We start from the raw sequence: 17,200 nt of genomic DNA, 5'->3' as shown, positions 1-17,200 counted from the left end.
GCCTACGCGGCGCACAGCGTGCCGGGGCGCGGGCTCGCTCGGCCGAGGACTGGTGGTGGGACCGGCTGGCCCCGAGCGGCTCCGGGTACCATCTGCTGCAGGCGGACAGCATGCTCCTGGTGTTGCCCGGCCCTGGGCCTGCCCGCACTCGCGTGCAGAGGCGTGCAGCCCGCCGCACTCAGCGACCAGTGCCCCCCGCGTCCCGCGCCCTGGCAGTCAAGGCTAGGCCTAGAGCTGCGCCGGCTTCGGAGCCGCAGCAAGGGCCCGACCCGGGCTGGGGCGACCGCATCCCTCTGGAAATCCTGCTGCAGATTTTCGGGCTGCTCGTGGCGGCCGATGGACCCATGCCCTTCCTTGGCAGGTACCCCAGGCACATCGAGCACAGCAGCATGGCTCAGGCTGACCTCTTGCCCACTGAGCGGGTGGCTGAGGCGAAGGCCGAGGGCGAAGCCATCTGAGCGCTCACACACTCAGGCGAGAGAGCACAGCCTCCCACGGGGTCCAGTTAGAGCCCCGAGGGCCTGTTTTTGACCTGAGGTGTCTGCAGCGTTGTGAGAATAAAACGGGACAGGTTCCCCCTCTTAGGAAACTCCACAGCAGCGGCCACGAAGACCCAGCCCCTCAGCAAAGATTTTCTCCCAGGGCTGCACGCGTGTGCCGCCGCTGGCACGAAGCCGCCTCCCAGCCTGCACTCTGGCACACCGTGACCCTGTCGCCCCCGTTGGCTGGCCGCCTCGCCAAGAGTGGAGCCAAGGCCGAGAAGAAGCTTCTCTCTTCTCTGGAGTGGCTTATGCCCAATCGGTGAGACGTTTCTTCTTTTCTTTATCCCCTTATTTCATCTCTGAGGCTTGTACAAAGCCCCAAGCCCCTCCCGGTCTCCCTATGCCAAAGTGATGGGTGGTGAGGACCCCAACAGAGGGGCACCGTGGTAACCCTACGCAGCTCTGTCTCTGCTGTCGACCCAGGTTCTCACAGCTCCAGAGGCTGACTCTCATACACTGGAAGTCCCAGGTACACCCCGTGTTGAAGGTGAGAGCTCTAGGCCGCCCTGCACACCAGCCATGACACTTTGGGGGTGCCCAGTGCTTCCAGGGAGTGGGCCAGGCACGTGGAACCCAATGTTGTCCCAGGGGGATGCCTGCCCGGGGTTCTTTTCCTGCTGTTTTTTTCAGCAGAGAGGTGTTAGAAGTGGGAGCACCCACACTGGCGTGGCCTGGGCAGGAAGGAAATCACGGTTGAGTCAGTAGACAGGGTTTGGTGTCAGCCACTGGTTACTTTCCTCTGTGGATCGCAGCTTGCCCTCCCCCAATCTCTGCTGGTGCTCTGTCTTCCACAGCTGGTTAGCGAGTCCTGTCCTCGGCTCACTTTCCTCAAGCTTTCTGATTGCCATGGTGTGACCCCTAATACGCTGATCATGCTAGCCAAAGCCTGCCCCCAGCTCCACAGCCTGGATGTACAGCACTCCATGGTGAGCCCTGTGTCCCCAGGGACCCTGAAGAAGCTTGGGCCAAGGTGACAGGTACGCATGTACTGGGTTCCCAGGTGGAGTCCACAGCCGTGGTCAGCTTCCTGGAGGAGGCAGGGCCCCGAATGCTCAAGCTGTGGCTGACTTACAGTTCCCAGACGACAGCCATCTTGGGTGCGCTGCTGGTATGTTGGGGACAGGAAGGAGCAGAATTGATGCTAAGCCAGGGACTGTCAGGCCGCTGACTCTCTGTTCTCTTCCACTTCTGTAGGGCAGCTGCTGCCCCCGGCTCCAGGTCCTGGAGGTGAGTACCGGCATCAGCTGCAACAGCACTCCTCTCCAGCTGCCTGTCGAGGCCCTGCAGAAAGGCTGCCCCCAGCTGCAGGTACCTGCCACCCCTCTTCTCCCACCTGCCTCCCTCCCTCCCCACCTGCAGCCCGGGCCTTGCTCCAGGTGCTGCGGCTACTGAACTTGGTGTGGCTGCCCAAGCCTTCCGGGCGAGCGGCGACCCCTGGCCCAGGCTTCCCCGGTCTCCAGGAGCTCTGCCTCGCCGGCTCCACCTGCAGCTTTGTGAGCAACGATGCCCTGGCCCGCCTGCTCCACGGCTCCCCTAGCCTGCGCCTGCTGGACCTCCGCGGCTGTGCCCGCGTCACCCCTGCTGGCCTGCATGGGCTGCCGTGTCAAGGTCAGCTTTCCCTGGGCAGGAGGGATGTGGGAACCCTTGCCCACCCCACAGCTCATGCCTGCTCTTCGTCTCCAGACCTGGAGCAGCTTTACCTGGGTCTTTATGGCACGTCCGACCGGCTGACTCTCGCCAAAGAGGGCAGCTACCTGTTGACCCAGAAGTGGTGCCACGCTCTGCGGGAACTGGACTTGAGCGGCCAGGGCTTCAGCGAGAAGGACCTGGAGCAGGCCTTGGCCGCCTTCTCAGTCATGCCTGCGGGCTCACCTCCAGCCTTGTGCTCTCTCAATCTCAGGGGCACCCGGGTCACACCCAGCACAGTCAGGTCAGCGTCCCCTTCTCACTCTTGGGAATGGGTACGGCTTGCCTCCCTGACCAGCCTGGTTGGCAAGCTTCAGGGATCAAAAAAGGGGAGCACGTATGGGCCAAGCCCCTGCTCGGGATTGGCCTTAGGGACACGAAGGGTACTGGGCTTGGGCCTCCGTGGCTGTGGGTGGCAAAGCCAGTTGTGGCATGGGCAGAGAGTGCTCCTTACCCTGGCCTAGCCCTGCCAGGGCCTGGGTCTTCTAGGAGCCAGTGGCTCAACCCCTCCGTGGCCCGCCCTGCCGCCACAGCTCTGTGATCAGCAGCTGCCCGGGCCTGCTGTACCTCAACCTGGAGTCCTGCCGCTGCCTTCCTCGGGGCCTGAAGCGGGCCTACCGAGGCCAGGAGGAAGTCCAAGGGTGCCTGGAGCAGCTGCTCACCAGCCTCCCCTCCTCCGGCTAGGCGGTTCTAGACCTCGGAGCCTCGGGCAGCCAGCGGTGCCCTCCACCCTGTTCCAGTTTGGGATGTTAGAATGTTTTGTTACAATAAAACTTTTTTAGGAACTCTGTGTGGTCCTTGGGGTGGGGTTGAGAGGACACGTGCTGTGCCTGAGGAACTGTTCAGGGCTTGAGTGGTGGGGCGGGCGGGCGGTCTGCCAGGGCTCTTGAGGCTGCCTGTGTTCCTGCCTTGCTGACTCACTGCTGGGCTTGAGTCTTGGACTGAATGTGTGTATCCTGTCCTCAGGGGCACTGAGATGCATTTGTTTGTGTCCTTGGTTGTGTTTGAAGCTCTGCCTGGGCACAGTGGCACTGGAAGTGGGGGGAGGCTGCTCAGTCATGGGGTGCCTGCCTCCAGATACCTGTCTCCACAGGTTAAGCCTGGGACATCCACCCACTCTCCCTTCCGCTGAGGACTGTGAGCCAGGCTGCTCAGGGGGTGGGTGGTGGCCTGGGGACTCGCCAGGAAGTGCATGCTGGGGCACGGCCTGAGGACTCCCAGCAGAAGGGATAGTCAACAGAACAGCCCCTTCTAGAATGCGCTGCGCAGAACTTCTAGAACCCAGGCCTCTCCCAGCCTACACCACCACCTGGTGTCTCTCCTCTGCTCTTAGAAAGCTGCTCCTTCCTGGACCGCAGCCCTGGAGCCTTTCTTCTCCCAGGTATAAAGGCAACTGTGAGCCTCTGGGTGGTGCCAGCTTCCTAGCAGCCCAGCTGACCCTCTGTGCCTACCCCAGGCCCCCAGGGGCCGGCTTAGCAGTCTGCCCACCACCTCTGGCCGCAAGCGCTTCCAGCTCTGGACCATAGGCCTACTCTGCAATGAACAACACCTGACCCTGCGCCTTAAGAAAAACGCCTTCTACCCGTTCACCCAACAGCAGCCCAGTGGTGCGCGCGCGGACCCAGAACCAGAACCTGAGCAGGGAGGGTACGGGAGGAGGGGAGAGCCAGGGCCTAATATCTGAACCCCGTGGCTTAAAATCCCGGGCGGGGTTCGTGGCGGAGGGGCGGGCCTGAACCCGGGGTCTGAATGGGGGGCGGGGCCGACCTCTCGGCTGGCCCCGAAACTGCTGCGCGGGGCGGGCTGCTCGGGCGGGATCTCCGGCGCTGCCACCGTCGGCTGCGAGCAGGGTCCGGCTGTCCTCACGCACCGCCACCGCGCTGCCCCCAGTCTTCGTGCTTGAGTACTACCTGGACACGCTGTGGAAGGGGACACTGCTCTTCGTCGTCTGCCTCTTCCTGTTCTGCTTCGGCCTCGTAAGCCAGGTCTGAACTCCTGGGCCAGCCCCCCACGGCCTTCCTCGCGGGGGGCTGGACCCCCTCTCTGTGCCCCGCCCCCGAGCTGCTCAGGGTCCCGTGGCTGCCGCAGGTGCGGAACCAGGAGACTTGGGGCTTCCCCGCGTTCGGCGTGGTCGTCGGCCTGTGGCTCATGATTTCGTCTTTGCCGCGGCGCCGCCTGGTGCTGAACCACGCGCGTGGCACGTACCACTTCTCCATCCAGGGCCACACCGTGTGTCAGGGCCCTTTGCAGCTGGTCTACGTGCGCCTGGCGGTCAGCTCCGACGGTGAAGCCTGGCGTGGCCATGGACCGTGTCGGGGAGGGCGGGGAGGGTGTGCAAGGGAAGCAGCTCTGGGAGTGTGGGGTGGGCGAGCCGGCCCAGGGCCCCTTCCCCTGCGGTCCTCAGAGCCACACACACGCCCCCTGCCCCGCCACCCCGAGCTCTCGCCCCACCAGAGCCCCCATCCTACAGAGCCTCCGGGCTGAGCCGCTTGCCCCTCTCCAGCTTATGGAAGGTGCTTCTTCCAGTTGGTTCTGTGTGGCGACAAGCTGGAACCGCTGGTGCTGGTGCAGCTGTCTGAGCACTATAAGGTGAGTCCCGCCGCATGCAGTCCTGGGGCCCCCAGACACACTCCTCTTCCCTCCTTCCTTCCACAGGAGGCCTGCCACTGCTTAGGGTCTTCAGATGGGGGCATTTCCCAGGCAGACCGTGAATACCAACGCGGTCCCTGGCCCAGGCTTTAGTGCTGGCCCCTGGTGGAGAGGGCTCCAGAGCCAACACGTCCTCTGGGTCCAGGTGAGAGCTCACCGCCACCCATCCCGGCAGCATATGGAACACCTGGGCCGGCACGTTGCCTGGATGCTCAACATCAATTATTTTGACTGCTTGGCCAAGTCGTACCGGCACGTGGTCCGCCACTGGCCGCTGGGGGCCACCTCCAGCCCCGGCATCGTGCCCCGCCAGACCGGCAGGTACAGCAAGCACACTGACCTGGATGTGTGATTCTGAAGGCAGGCACCCCGATGCTCCCCACACCCTCAGGGCTACAGTCTCCCTTTCCCTGCAATCTCCCACCTTCACGCACCGTGGTCCTTAGTCTTCCCCTCAATAAAGCCGCCTCTTGCTTCCAGGCAAGTGTTTCCTCTGTGGGGGAGGAGGCACAGCTCCCGGGGCCTCAGGGAGCAAACCTCAGAGTCTGAGTTGGAAGGTTGGGGGAAGCGGAAGGAGCAGGGTGAGTCGTGAGCAAGCAGCACCTCCAGGACTTTGGGGTCCTCCCTTGAGCAGGACACTCAGCTGGTCCTGTCCAGCCTCAGGACTGCAGAGCAGGGAGCCACCCGTGGGAGTCAGAGTCTGACCTGTAAGCCTGACTCAGTGCCTAGTCCAGTCAGCCCCATTGGCCGGGGGGTGGGGCACAGCCATAGGCCCAGCCTTGTGCCTGGGGTACATCTTGGCTCAGACAGTCCCCAGAGTTGCTGCTGCAATGCCCCTAGGAAGTAAGCTGCAGAGCCCTAGGCCAGGGCACAAGGCCTGCTGTGCGGGGCAGACCAGTGTGTCCCTGGAGCTTGCTTCCCCAAGCCTGCTGGAGCACCAGTCCCATATGCCCCCACCTCCCAGGTCCTGGGAGCTGTGGTGGGTGCAGAGAGGGCAGCAGGCCTTGGGGACCCAGGAGGTGTGGCAATGGGCACTGTCCGAGTGTCTCTCCTGGTCAGCATGTTCCCTCAGGGCTGTGCTGGCGACCTGGGTCTTTGGGTGTCGTGTCAGTGAGCATCCCTGGAACCAGAACCATCAGGGCCCATGTAAACTGAAAATGCGGAGCCCCTTGTTAAAAGTTGTTGGGGCACTTGGTGGCTCAGCCAGTTGAGCGTCCCTCTTGATTTCAGCTCAGGTCATGATCTCATAGTTCGTGGGATTGAGCCCCGTGTCGGGTTCTGCGCTGGCAGCGCTGAGCCTGCTTGGGATTCTCTCTCTCTCCCTCTCTCTCTGCCCTTTCTCTTCTTGTGCTCCTCTCTCCCTTTCCCTCTCTCTCAAAATAAGTAAACTTTAAAAAAGTTATTAAGAACTTCCAGGAGGAGACACCAGAGCATCAAACCCAGTATGGGAGTGCCTGGCTGGCACTCTCTGATTAACTCCTGATCCTGAAGCTAGCCAATCCCAGCCAGGGCACCAGCATCCCTGCCTATCTCTGGCTGGGTCCAGGGACTGCTGGAATTGCTTAGGCGACCCCAGGGAGCAATTGTTATTCATGGCACAAATGCAGGGTCTTCTTGCCCCTCAGAAGATAGGGTCTAAGTTGTCTCCAGAGAGACACTGCCCTGCTTTCACCGGAGGGATGGACTGGAGACAGTGGACGGAGCCCAGCAGTGACGGGGTTGGGACAGGTTGGGGGACAATTTTATTGGGGGAGGTGACGAGTGCAGGCCATGGGGCTAGGCTAACTGGGTGAGTGTCGTGTCACTGGGCCAGACCTGGGGTGCCTAGGCTGCCTGTCAGGTCTGGATGGGTTGGAAGGGCGAGTCCGTCCCTTGAGCTCTCGGAGGCTGCTCAAATCTTGCAAGGCATCAGGTTGGGGATTCAGTTTCATCTAGGAAGGCAAAGTCCCCTCCCTGTTGGAGCTGACAATCCTAAGAGACACATACATTGAAGAGCTAACTTCTATACTGCCAGTGTGGCTGAAGGTAAGTTGGTGTCCCTCTAGGTGTGGGGGTGGGGGTGGGGGGGGGAGGTATCAGGGAAGACCTTTCCAAGGATGTGGCACTTGAGCTGATACAAGGAGCTGGGGGTCATGTGGAGCTCTGGGGAAGAGCATCTGGGCAAGGGGACAGGAAGTGTAAAAGGTATGATGCAGGAACAAATTTCTTAGCTGGGCAGAAGAGGAGAGGATTGGGGAAACAGGCTCTTTGCCCATCCTCCACGTGTTTGTTAGAAAGAACACTTCAGGTTGAACTAGGAATAGGGTCCCACAGAGTAAATACTGGATTTCCTAGCCTTCATTGCAGATAGATTTGTGTGGTTTTGAGAATAATTCCTGGCCAATGCAATATAAGAGTCAGTATGTATAATTTCCAAATGTGTCCTTAAAGGGAGGGGGTTGTCTATCTGCCATTTCCTTTTTTTCTTATGGCCTGGAATGCACCCACCATGACTGGAGCTCCAGCAACCAACTTAGACCATGAGGTAGAAAGCATGTGTTGAGGATAGCACAGCAACAAGACGGGATTGTGGGACTTGAAGACTGTGCAGCTGATGTAGAACTCGGGATGGCTTATATAGAACTCTATGCAAAAAAGAAAGACTTGGGGCCCCTGGGCGGCTCAGCTGGTTGAGCATCTGACTCTTGATTTCAGCTCAGGTCATGATCTCACGGGTTGAGCCCGGCATCAGGCTGTGCGCTGACAGCATTGAGTCTGCTTGAGACTCGCTCTCTCCCTCCTGCTTTCTCTGCCCCTCCACCACTCGCCACTCGTGCTTTCTCTCTCTCAAAATAAATAAACTTGAAAAAAAAGAGAAAAACTTCTATGGTTTAAGCTCTTGTTATTTGACATTTTCTACCTCTTGCAGCCAAGCTCCTGATTTACAAAAAAAGAAAGAAAGAAAGATTGTTAGCTTCAGGAGGGGGTGAGATGGGTGGAGATTTGGAAGCCGCAAGGAAAGAAGGCAGGGTGTGAAACAGGCTTCCCCGAGGATGAGGCAGGACCTGGGTAAGGAAAGTGTGTGCAGAGCTCACTCGGACATGCATGTTGTACATTTCAAGGATGATGAGGTCATTTAGGTGACCGACTCTTGATTTCAGCTCAGGTCATGGTCTTGAGGTTCGTTGGTTCGGGTCCCACATCGCAGGCACTGTTTCTTGAGGATTCTCTCCCGCTGTCTCTTCTCTTGTGAGCCCCCCTCTTTCAAAATAAATATAATTTTAAAAAGTAGGGACACATGGGTGTCTCAGTTGGTTGAATGTCCGACCTCAGCTCAGGTCATGATCTCATGGTTCATGAGTTGGAGTCCCACATTGGGCTCTGTGCTGACAATTCAAAGCCCAGACAGAGCCTGCTTCAGATTCTGTGTCTTCGTCTCTCTCTCTGCCCTTCCCCCACTCACACTGTCTGTCGCTGTCTCTCAAAAATGAAAAATGTTAAAAAGAAATGTTTTTTAAGTAAAGAATGGGGGCACCTGGGTGGCTCAGCTGGAAGTGTCCAACTTTGGCCCAGGTCATGATCTTGCAGTTCATGGGTTCGAGCCCCACATCGGGCTCTGTGCTGACAGCTCAGAGCCTGGAGCCTGCTTCCGATTCTGTGTCTCCTTCTCTTTTTGCCCCTCCCCCACTGGTGCTCTGTCTCTCAAAAATGAATAAAGGTTAAAAAAATTAAATAACAAAACACAACATGGGGCGCCTGGGTGGCTCAGTCGGTTAAGCCTCCGACTTCGGCTCAGGTCATGACCTCACGTTCGTGGGTTCGAGCCCTGCATCAGGCTCTGTGCTGACTGCTAGCTCAGAGTCTGGAGCCTGCTTCCGGTTCTGTGTCTCCTTCTCTCTCTCCCCTGCCCCCCACCATGCTCTGTCTCTGTATCAAAAATAAATAAAATATTAAAAAAAAAAAAAAAAACCACACAACAAACTCCAAATAAAGCCTGGAGTTCCATCAATAGTAATATACCAATACTGGCTTCTTGGTTTGTGACAAGATACTGACGTTAGGGGGAGATGAAAGGAGAGTGTACAGGAAGTATCTATATTATCTTTGCAGCTTTTCTGTAAACCTAAATTTATTCTGAAGTAAAAAGTTTAAAAAATGTTTTTAATGTTTGTTTTTGAGAGAGAGGGAGTGTGTTTTGAGTGGGGGAGGGGCAGAGAGAGAGGGAGACACAGAATCCGAAGCAGCTCCAGGCTCCGCGCTGTCAGCACAGAGCCCAACGCGGGGCTCGAACCCACAAACCACGAGATCATGACCTTAGCTGAAATTGGATGCTTAACTGACTGAGCCACCCAGGCGCCCCTGAAGTAAAAAAGTTTATTTAAAAAAAAGAGGGGGTAGAAAGTATGTAGCAATTGTGGTCAATAGGAATTCTGAAATGCAGTGGAGGACGTGCTGCGTGCCGTGGGCTCCAGCCCAGGAGGTGCCTCGGTTCGGCCTGATTCGCCCCCTCCGGCGGCGCTCTCCCAACTGCTTGTTCTCAGGGCGCCTTGACTCTGCGCGCTCACCTCTTGGCTCTCTCCTGAGTCACCCTTTCCTTTCAATAGGAAAAGAACTCATGGCCCAGAGACCAAGAGTCAACCTCTTCGGACTGAGCCAGCCAGAGGCCCATAGTGCTGTTGACTGTGTCCTTGAGATTCCTAGGGCCCTTTTCTCGAGCTGAGAAGGTCTGAATGAGAAGTCTTACGGCCCCACTCCTGACCTAACCTTTACACGGAGAGCTCTGGGGCGCTCTGGATCAGATCTTCGCTCCGAGGCCATTTCGTACTCGAGGACTTTTTGCAAACTGGGAAGACTGGGAAAGAAAACATATTTTACTTTTCAATCAGCAAGTCGTGCATAGGACATATTTTCTCTAAATTCTCCATGACGACTAAACAGCTCTCTCTCCAGCTCGTTCATCACTTGTGATACGATTCGCTGTGAAAATAAGCCAGCTGGCGGCGCACCGGCTTCCTCCGGCCACGCGCCGATTGCGGTCACAGCACTTGATTTTCTGGCGCTTCTGGAGACCGGCAGTCTGACATGAAGGTGAAGGCAGGGCTGGGTCCTGCCGGAGTCTCTGAGGGAGAATCTGTTCCAAGCCCCTCTTCCAACTTCTCGTGGTGCCGGCGGTCCTCAGCGTCCCTTGGTTGATCTCCCTCTGTCTTCTCATGCATCTCTACGTCTTCACACATCTTGTGTCTGTGGTTTGTCTCCTTGTAAAGGCACTGGCCCTGTTTAATTAAAGGTCCCCCCTACCCCAGTTATGACCTCCTCTTAACTGATTATGTCTGCAATGACTTTATTTCCTGATGGGATCGCATCCTGAAATACTAGGGGCTAGGACTTCAACAGAGTTGTGTTTTGTTGTTGTTGTTTTGTTTTTTGTTTTTTGTTTTTTTTTTTTTTTGCAGGTGACACAATTCAACACATGGCAGGCATTCTCACCATTTTTTTGGGAAATCTCCTTGCCCAGATCCAGTTCATTAAGTACATTTTCTGGGCGCCTGGGTGGCTCAGTTGGTTAAGCCTCCAACTTCGGCTCAAGTTAGATCTCACGTTCGTGGGTTCGAGCCCTGCGTCGGGCTCTGTGCTGACAGCTAGCTCAGAGCCTGGAGGCTGCTTCTGGTCCTGTGTCTCCTTCTCTCTCTGCCCCTCCCCCTCTCATGCTCTGTTTCTCTCTGAATCAAAAATAAAATAAAATATTTTTTAAAAAGTACATTTTCTATCTCCACGTGACGGTAGGCAACTGTCTCACTGATTTTTCTGCTAATGTGGGTCCACTTTCTCCAGCCTCCTCAATCTGAGTGCCCTGGGAGCAGCCGCGGCCTTCAGCTCAGTGGGACTGTACCTGAGTCCCTGGCAGAAGCGCTCATCCTGTGGGACTGACCCTGAAGCTGTGCGGACCGAGAGCCCAAGCTCCCGATGGTTTGCTGGGAGGGTGGTGGCGAGCCACATGTGCTCTCGCCCTGTGATTCCTGGACCCACGTGGCCTGCCAGCAGGGACAGGTGTGTCGCACTTCAGTAGTACACCCCCTCCTGGGCCTCTCTTCTGGAGAACACTCTAACCCGCTATAGCTCCTTTGGGATTTAGCGCTTGCTCCCCTTTCCATGCCCACAGTATGTGCTGGGATGGGTCAGGCTGACTTTCATTCGAGCCACAGGCTTTGTGGTAGGAAATGGGGACTGACTCGAAAGGTGTCTCTGAGGTCTGAAAGGGGCATGGTCCCTGCACCTCTTCAAGGAGAAGAAGCACTTCTGCAGGCCCAGATCAGGGGCTCTAGGAATCCAAGATGTCCAGCTGTCCCCTTCCCACGTGTCAGGATGTCATTTCTTCCCAGCCAGGACGTGGTCCTGGCACAGCTTTTGCCATAAGTTTAGCCTTCTTTGAAATAACCCTCCTCTCAATCCTGGGCAACATTCTTTATTTAGAAATCTGGTTTGTCAGGTCTGAACACAGCCACTCCCGCCTTCTTCAGTGCTTATGTGGCATAACTTTTCCCATCTTGATTTTAACCTCTCTTTATATTCAGGATGGGCTTGTTGGTGGCAGCATATAATTGGCCCTGCTGTTTTCATGCCTCCACACAGCCTGTGCCTTGTAGTTGGGGTGCTCGGATCATTTACATTTAATGGTTTTACGTTTTATTTTTGAGAGACAGAGAGAGACAGCTCAAGAAGGGGAGGGTCAGAGGGAGAGGGGATACAGAATCTGAAGCAGGCTCTGGGCTCTGAGCTAGCTGTCAGCACAGAGCCCGACACGGGGTTCGAACCCATGAACCGTGAGATCAAGACCTGAGCCGAAGTCAGATGCTTAACTGACTGAGCCCCCCAGAGGCCCCTCATTTACATTTAATATGATGACTGACATGGTTGACTTCAGTTCTACCATCTTGCTGTGTGCTTTCCTTTACCTCTTTCTCTGCCTTCTGGATTTGTGAGAAATTTGTATGATTTCTTTTCCTTGTTGGCTTATTACCTACCTATAACTCTTGTGCTGTTTTCATTTCTTCACTCTTTACAGATACATCATTATACCTTATCACAGCCCAGATCCCAGTGACTTTGCCGCTTTGCTTAAGCTGTAGAACTTTCCTCTTGTTCTTGCATTTCCCCCACCCGAACACTATTCTATCTAGCTATACATTTTACTTCAATATATGTTATAAATCCCACACACATTGTTAATTCTATTTAATCATTTGCTTATCTTTTAAATAAAAAGAAACAAAACAAATTTTTAAAGTTTTATTTACTTACCTAATCTCTGCACCTAATGTGGGGCTTGAACTCATGATCCCAAGATCAAGAGTTGTGACTGAGCCATCCAGGCACCCAGAAACAAAGTTATTATATTTACCTACTTAGTTACAATTTCCATACTTTTCATTTCTTTGTGGAGATCTAGATTTTCATTTGGTGTCCCTTTCTTCTGTCTGTCCCTTTCTTCTGTCTGTCGGACTCTTTTTAGGATTCTTGTAGTGTGGGTCAGCTGGTGATGAATTCTTACAGCTTTTGGGTGTCTGAAAAGTCTATTCTGTGTTTTTGAAAGATATTTTCATTGGGTATAGAATTCTAGGTTGGGAATGTTCTTCTTCCAGCCTTTTTTTACTTTAAAAAAATTTTTTTTAATGTTTACTTATTTTTGAGAGGGGCAGGGAGAGGAGCAGAAAGAGAAGGAGACACAGAATCTGAAGCAGGCTCCAGGCTCAGAGCTGTCAGCACAGTGCCTGACACGGGGTTCAAACCCACAAACCGTGTGATCATGACCCGAGCTGAAGTCAGACACTTAACCACCTGAGCCATGCAGGTGCCCCTCTTCCAGCACTTTAAAGATATTGCTCCGCTGTCTTCTAGGTTAGGTCTTGCTTTATTTCCATGAAAGCTATTGTCATCCTTATCTTTGCTCCTTTGTACATAGCATGTGTTGATTCCTCCCTCACCCCTGGCTGGCTGCTTTTAATATTTCCCTTTATCCTTCGATAATGATGTACCTTCATGTGGTTTTCTTCCTGTAACATATGCTTTGGGCTTGTTGATCTTCTTGGGTTTGTAGCTTTGTAATTTTCATCAAATCTGGAAACATTTTCACCATCATTTCTAAATTTTACCCCCAATCCCTCCTCCCTCCTGGGATCCCATCACATATATATTAGGCCAAGTGAAGTTATGCCACAAGCCACTAATGTCCTGCTCTTCCTCTTTCTGTTCAGTCTTTTCTTCCTCTGTGTTTAGAGCAAATGTTGAAAGTGTGCAACCTGAGGGGGAGGTCAGGGATGTGAGGGAAGGAAGGTCCATACTGGGTTGAGAACTACAAAGGTGCCAGGTCACCCCATGCCAAGCTTCTAAGGAACACAGCCTGCTCACTGCTCCCAGAGCCTCCCCACTGGTCACTCTCTCTTCCCTGCACTTCTCCCACCCAGGGCTCCCTCTCCTGTTCCCCTTTCCCTCTCAAGTTTCCTTTAAAATCCCCTAAAGAACTGTCCTGGAGGGGGACAGAAGTTTCCTGTGTCTTGATAAGGGCATTGGTTAAAAGAGCAATTGTGTTTGTTAAAATTGAGAGAACTTGGGGCGCCTGGGTGGCTCAGTCGGTTAAGCATCTGGCTTCGGTGGCTCAGGGCATGATCTCACAGTCTGTGGGTTCGAGCCCCGTGTCGGGCTCTGTGCTGACAGCTCAGGGCCTGGAGCCTGCTTCTGATTCTGTGTCTCCCTCTCTCTCTGACCCTCCCCTGCTTGTGCTGTCTCTCTCTGTCTCTCAAAAATAAATTTAAAAAATTAAAAAAAAAACTGAAAGAACTCCACACCTGTGGCATTTTACTGTACAGAAATTCTGTCTCAGGCTTGAAGTGAGGCCAAAGGGTCTGAGCAGGTCAGGCAGTTGGACCTCTTGGAACAAAGTAGGACCTCGGTCGCTTAGGGCTGCTGGCCTCTCTGATGGGCCTAAACACAGGCGGCTGAGGGGACATCCTTCCTAAAGCTAGAAGGAGGCAGTGCCCAATTGCATCTGGTGCCCCCAGCTCAAGCTGGGTCAACTGAGGGCAGGAGGCAGAGGCCACCTCACACAACTCCTGGGCCACTGTGTGCGCTCATGTACTGTTTACTTGCTAAGAGAAAAGTGGCATTTTGTGATATGACATCGGGGATTTGGGGGAAGGAAGGGGGCAGAAAAGAAACCAGACTGGCGGTGAGCCTGTCTTGGGTGATGGTGGTGACGGCCACATGTGGACTCATCATTATATGACTTTCTGCCATGTCGTGTACATCTGATATTTCCTATAATAATAACATTTTTAAAAACCCTGAAATTTCCATCCTTTTTAATTTGGATTTTTTGGGGGTTGGGTCTCTTATGTGTTGTATAGTAAGTTGCCTATTAAGCCCTGGATGGTCTCAGCATCTTTGCTCTGTAGAGTTCATTTATAGCAACTATTCCATAATCAGAATATTAACTCCGTTATACAAATACTGTATTTCCTGCTACTTTGATATTTACTCTTTGTTTCAGTAGACATTTTTAGTTGCCTTGTGGTTTCACCTCTCCCCTGTAGCTCCAAAGCTCCTGGCCCAGCAGGGACCCTGTCCTGCCTCATGCCCTTGACCTCATGAGCCTCACCTAGTACAATCACCTGTTCTGGAATCCAGTCAGTCACCAGCAATGCCTCCCACCAATGACCTCAGCCCTGTTGCTGGGCCTTCATTCTCCCCTGAGAACCCCAGATCCCCTCCACACTGCTCCTTTCTCGCCAGCCTTCTCTTCCCAACCTCAGCCCCCTTTCCTTGCTGTGGCCTGCAGCCCCCTCCCCACTCCTCTCTCTAAGAGTCCTAGCTGATGTGAGCCATCAGCTGTGCCCGCTGCCCACACCAGCCCTTGCTCTGGGCATCGCCCCATCACCACCTCAGGTCTGAATTCCTGGTGGCCTCAACATTCTCGTGACCACCTTCAATGCCCTGCCCCCCAGTCTAACCTCCCAGCATTTCAGCTCAACACCTGCTTCTCAGACCATCACCTGCCCCAGCTCAGTCCTGCAGACGCTGATCCCAGAACTCCAGAACCCCCGAGCTGTCATGTCCTTACCTCTTCCTCCCTCCGTTTACATGCCACAATTACTGCCACCTCTCCCTCGCACACCACTTTGGCTCAGATTCCCCTTTCAGAAGCTCACTTGGCAAAAGCCCAAACCTGGATAAACCCAACGACTTTGCTTATCCTTACTGGGCTCCCTACTGCCCCTCAAAGATATGCAATCCCATCTCCTCTGGAATGGAGGTCAAAGCACACAACCGTCTTCCAGGCCTAGTGTCTGCGCCTTCCTGCTCTCCCAGTCTGAGACGTTACCTGGTCTACTCATCTTGCTGGTTGGCATCTGTGTCCCGGGCTGGACCACGGGCTCTAGGAGCAGGTGGAGAGTAGACGCTCCGAGCTGTGAGTCTCTCCTCACAGATGGGAAACTGGGGGTTGAGCCAGAATGAGCAGATTAGGGGCAGCCCACTATGCACACAGGATCCAAACTGGCTTCCAGGTAGACAAACACCCCTCCCCCATTCTACAGAAAAGAAGGCTGAGAAAGAGGGTTTTGGGTGCCAAGGAGCCAGACCAAAAGCAGCTCCTAACCAGGGTGGGATCTTGGCAGCCAGGGAGAGGGATCCTGAAGGAGGAGAGGGCCCTCTCGGCTAGACAGGACTGGGCTGGAGCTCTACAAGCGTGGAGGCGGTGAGAGCATGACCACAGGGCCCACAAGTGAGCACATACAGGTCCCCCAGCTCTGTGGGAGCGGAGGGTGCTAGGGGCATAACACTGTGAGTCTCTCCTTTGAAGCCTGGCCTTTTGGTAACATGGGACCTGCACGCAGGGCTGGAGGTGGCACACCCAGAAGCACAGGGACATAAAACCAATACCACATCCCCCCATCCCAGATAGGTAAGAGGCTGGAGGTCAGAGAGAACAGTTTCTGGTCCTCAGAGACTCTGTGGGGACAGGGTGGAGAGACCAAGCACCCTGGGTGCTAAGACCCTGACAGTGAGAGTATATCTCAACTGCCGGGGTCCTCTGGGAGCCAAAGCACCCTGGCCTTGGACCGTGCCCCGTCCTGCAACAAAGCCCCCCCCCCCCGCCAGTGAGAAACTGAGGATGGCCTCCAGTGGAGGAGAGCTAACACTTTCCACAAGGGTGAGAATCACTATCTCTCCTAGCAGGACCCCAGGACTGGAACCCAGTGACCTTGGGGATGTCGGCAGGGGCGGGAGGGGTGCTGGAAAGGAGGTGGAGCGAGGAGACCCAAGTAATTGATCCTGGGCCGCATGTGTGCTGTACACCCCGGCCACTGTGGACTGATGGCCAAGGCCTGGGCCCACCTGCCCCTCCCCGCCAGACGTCCCGAGGGGCTTCGGGCTCCACCCAAATGAGAGTGATCAAGGGCTGCCCGGATAGTCCCCTCGGGAGCACGCGGCCATGGGACACATGTGTCTGTGCTCTGATGCCCTGTCCATCAAGAGGGTTTGGAGCCAAGGGGGGCGGGGAAATTGACAGAGAGGCAAGGATGCAGACGGCGAGCTAGGGGATGGAGGGATGGAGAAATTGGATGGAAGGATAGAAAAATGACGAAAAAGGTGAAAGACGGGCACAGAAGACGTGGACAGAAGGACAGGTCAGGTAGCTGAGTGAAAGAATGAGGGAAGGGGTAGGGGAAATGCAAGGACAAGGCTGCGGCGACAGGGCGACGAGGACCGGCAGAGGGGACAGGGATGTAGACAGAAAGGAGCTAGGGACGGGTCGTCCAGGAGGAGACGGCCGGGGGTGGGGTGGGGTGGAGGGGCGGTGCTGGTGATGGGACTGCGCCGGCCACGCTCCTCCAGCGCCCGGAGGGTTTGCCCGGTAATTAGGCCTCGGTCCAGATGGGCCCCCAAACCCGCAATCAAAATGCTAATTGGCTCCGCGCCTCCGGCTGTGCCTCAGCCCGGCCCCCCCTGGGAGCGAGCCGGGACGGCAGTCTCGCCCGAGGTGGGGGGGGGCCCGTCCCCGCCCCCACTTCGGGCCTCGCCTGCTGCAGCTCCGCGATAAGGGGGCGGCGGCGCACCGCCCTCGCCCCTCGGGGACTCCTGCCACGCAAGATGAATATCCAACCGCGGCCACCGCCACAAAGGGGGCCATGGTCTCCTCCGCGCCCTCTGCGCGGGGCCAGCTCACTCACACCCACATTCGCTTGGCTCCAAGGGCGAGTCGCAGGCGGAAGCCGGGCGCGGGGAGCCGGCGGCGCGGCTCTCAGAGCCGCACTCCCGGCGCGCCCCCGCATGCACGCTCCCGCTGC

At 55.6% G+C, this 17,200-nt stretch overlaps 3 protein-coding genes across 3 annotated transcripts in view; 2 read left to right on the top strand and 1 right to left on the bottom strand.

The window, feature by feature from the left end:
• SLC52A2 (solute carrier family 52 member 2) overlaps positions 1 to 15,340 on the bottom strand; it is a 25,562-nt gene extending 10,222 nt beyond the window's left edge. The window contains exon 1 of the mRNA XM_029923117.1: positions 15,232 to 15,340. The gene's annotated coding sequence lies outside the window, so the exon portion shown is untranslated. The remainder of the gene's footprint in view (positions 1 to 15,231) is intronic.
• Positions 3 to 3,013, top strand: FBXL6 (F-box and leucine rich repeat protein 6; the record flags this gene model as incomplete). Its single annotated transcript, XM_029923358.1, has 9 exons — positions 3 to 361; positions 643 to 801; positions 966 to 1,029; positions 1,337 to 1,468; positions 1,543 to 1,650; positions 1,737 to 1,850; positions 1,919 to 2,150; positions 2,226 to 2,472; positions 2,762 to 3,013. Coding segments are annotated over 9 exons (1,566 nt in total), but the record flags the coding sequence as incomplete, so codon positions are not given.
• TMEM249 (transmembrane protein 249) lies at positions 3,485 to 5,356 on the top strand. Its single transcript, XM_029923357.1, has 6 exons — positions 3,485 to 3,609; positions 3,693 to 3,835; positions 4,119 to 4,213; positions 4,317 to 4,512; positions 4,732 to 4,817; positions 5,053 to 5,356. Exons 1-6 carry the CDS (start codon positions 3,485 to 3,487, stop codon positions 5,227 to 5,229), a joined length of 822 nt encoding a protein of 273 aa, XP_029779217.1. The 3' UTR covers positions 5,230 to 5,356.
• Positions 15,341 to 17,200: the final 1,860 nt, after the last annotated feature.

This window comes from Suricata suricatta, chromosome 15, assembly GCF_006229205.1.
Source record: "Suricata suricatta isolate VVHF042 chromosome 15, meerkat_22Aug2017_6uvM2_HiC, whole genome shotgun sequence".
NCBI lineage: Eukaryota > Metazoa > Chordata > Mammalia > Carnivora > Herpestidae > Suricata > Suricata suricatta.
The sequence above is the reverse complement of the archived record's forward strand: the minus strand, read 5'-3'. Positions and strand labels throughout refer to the sequence as shown.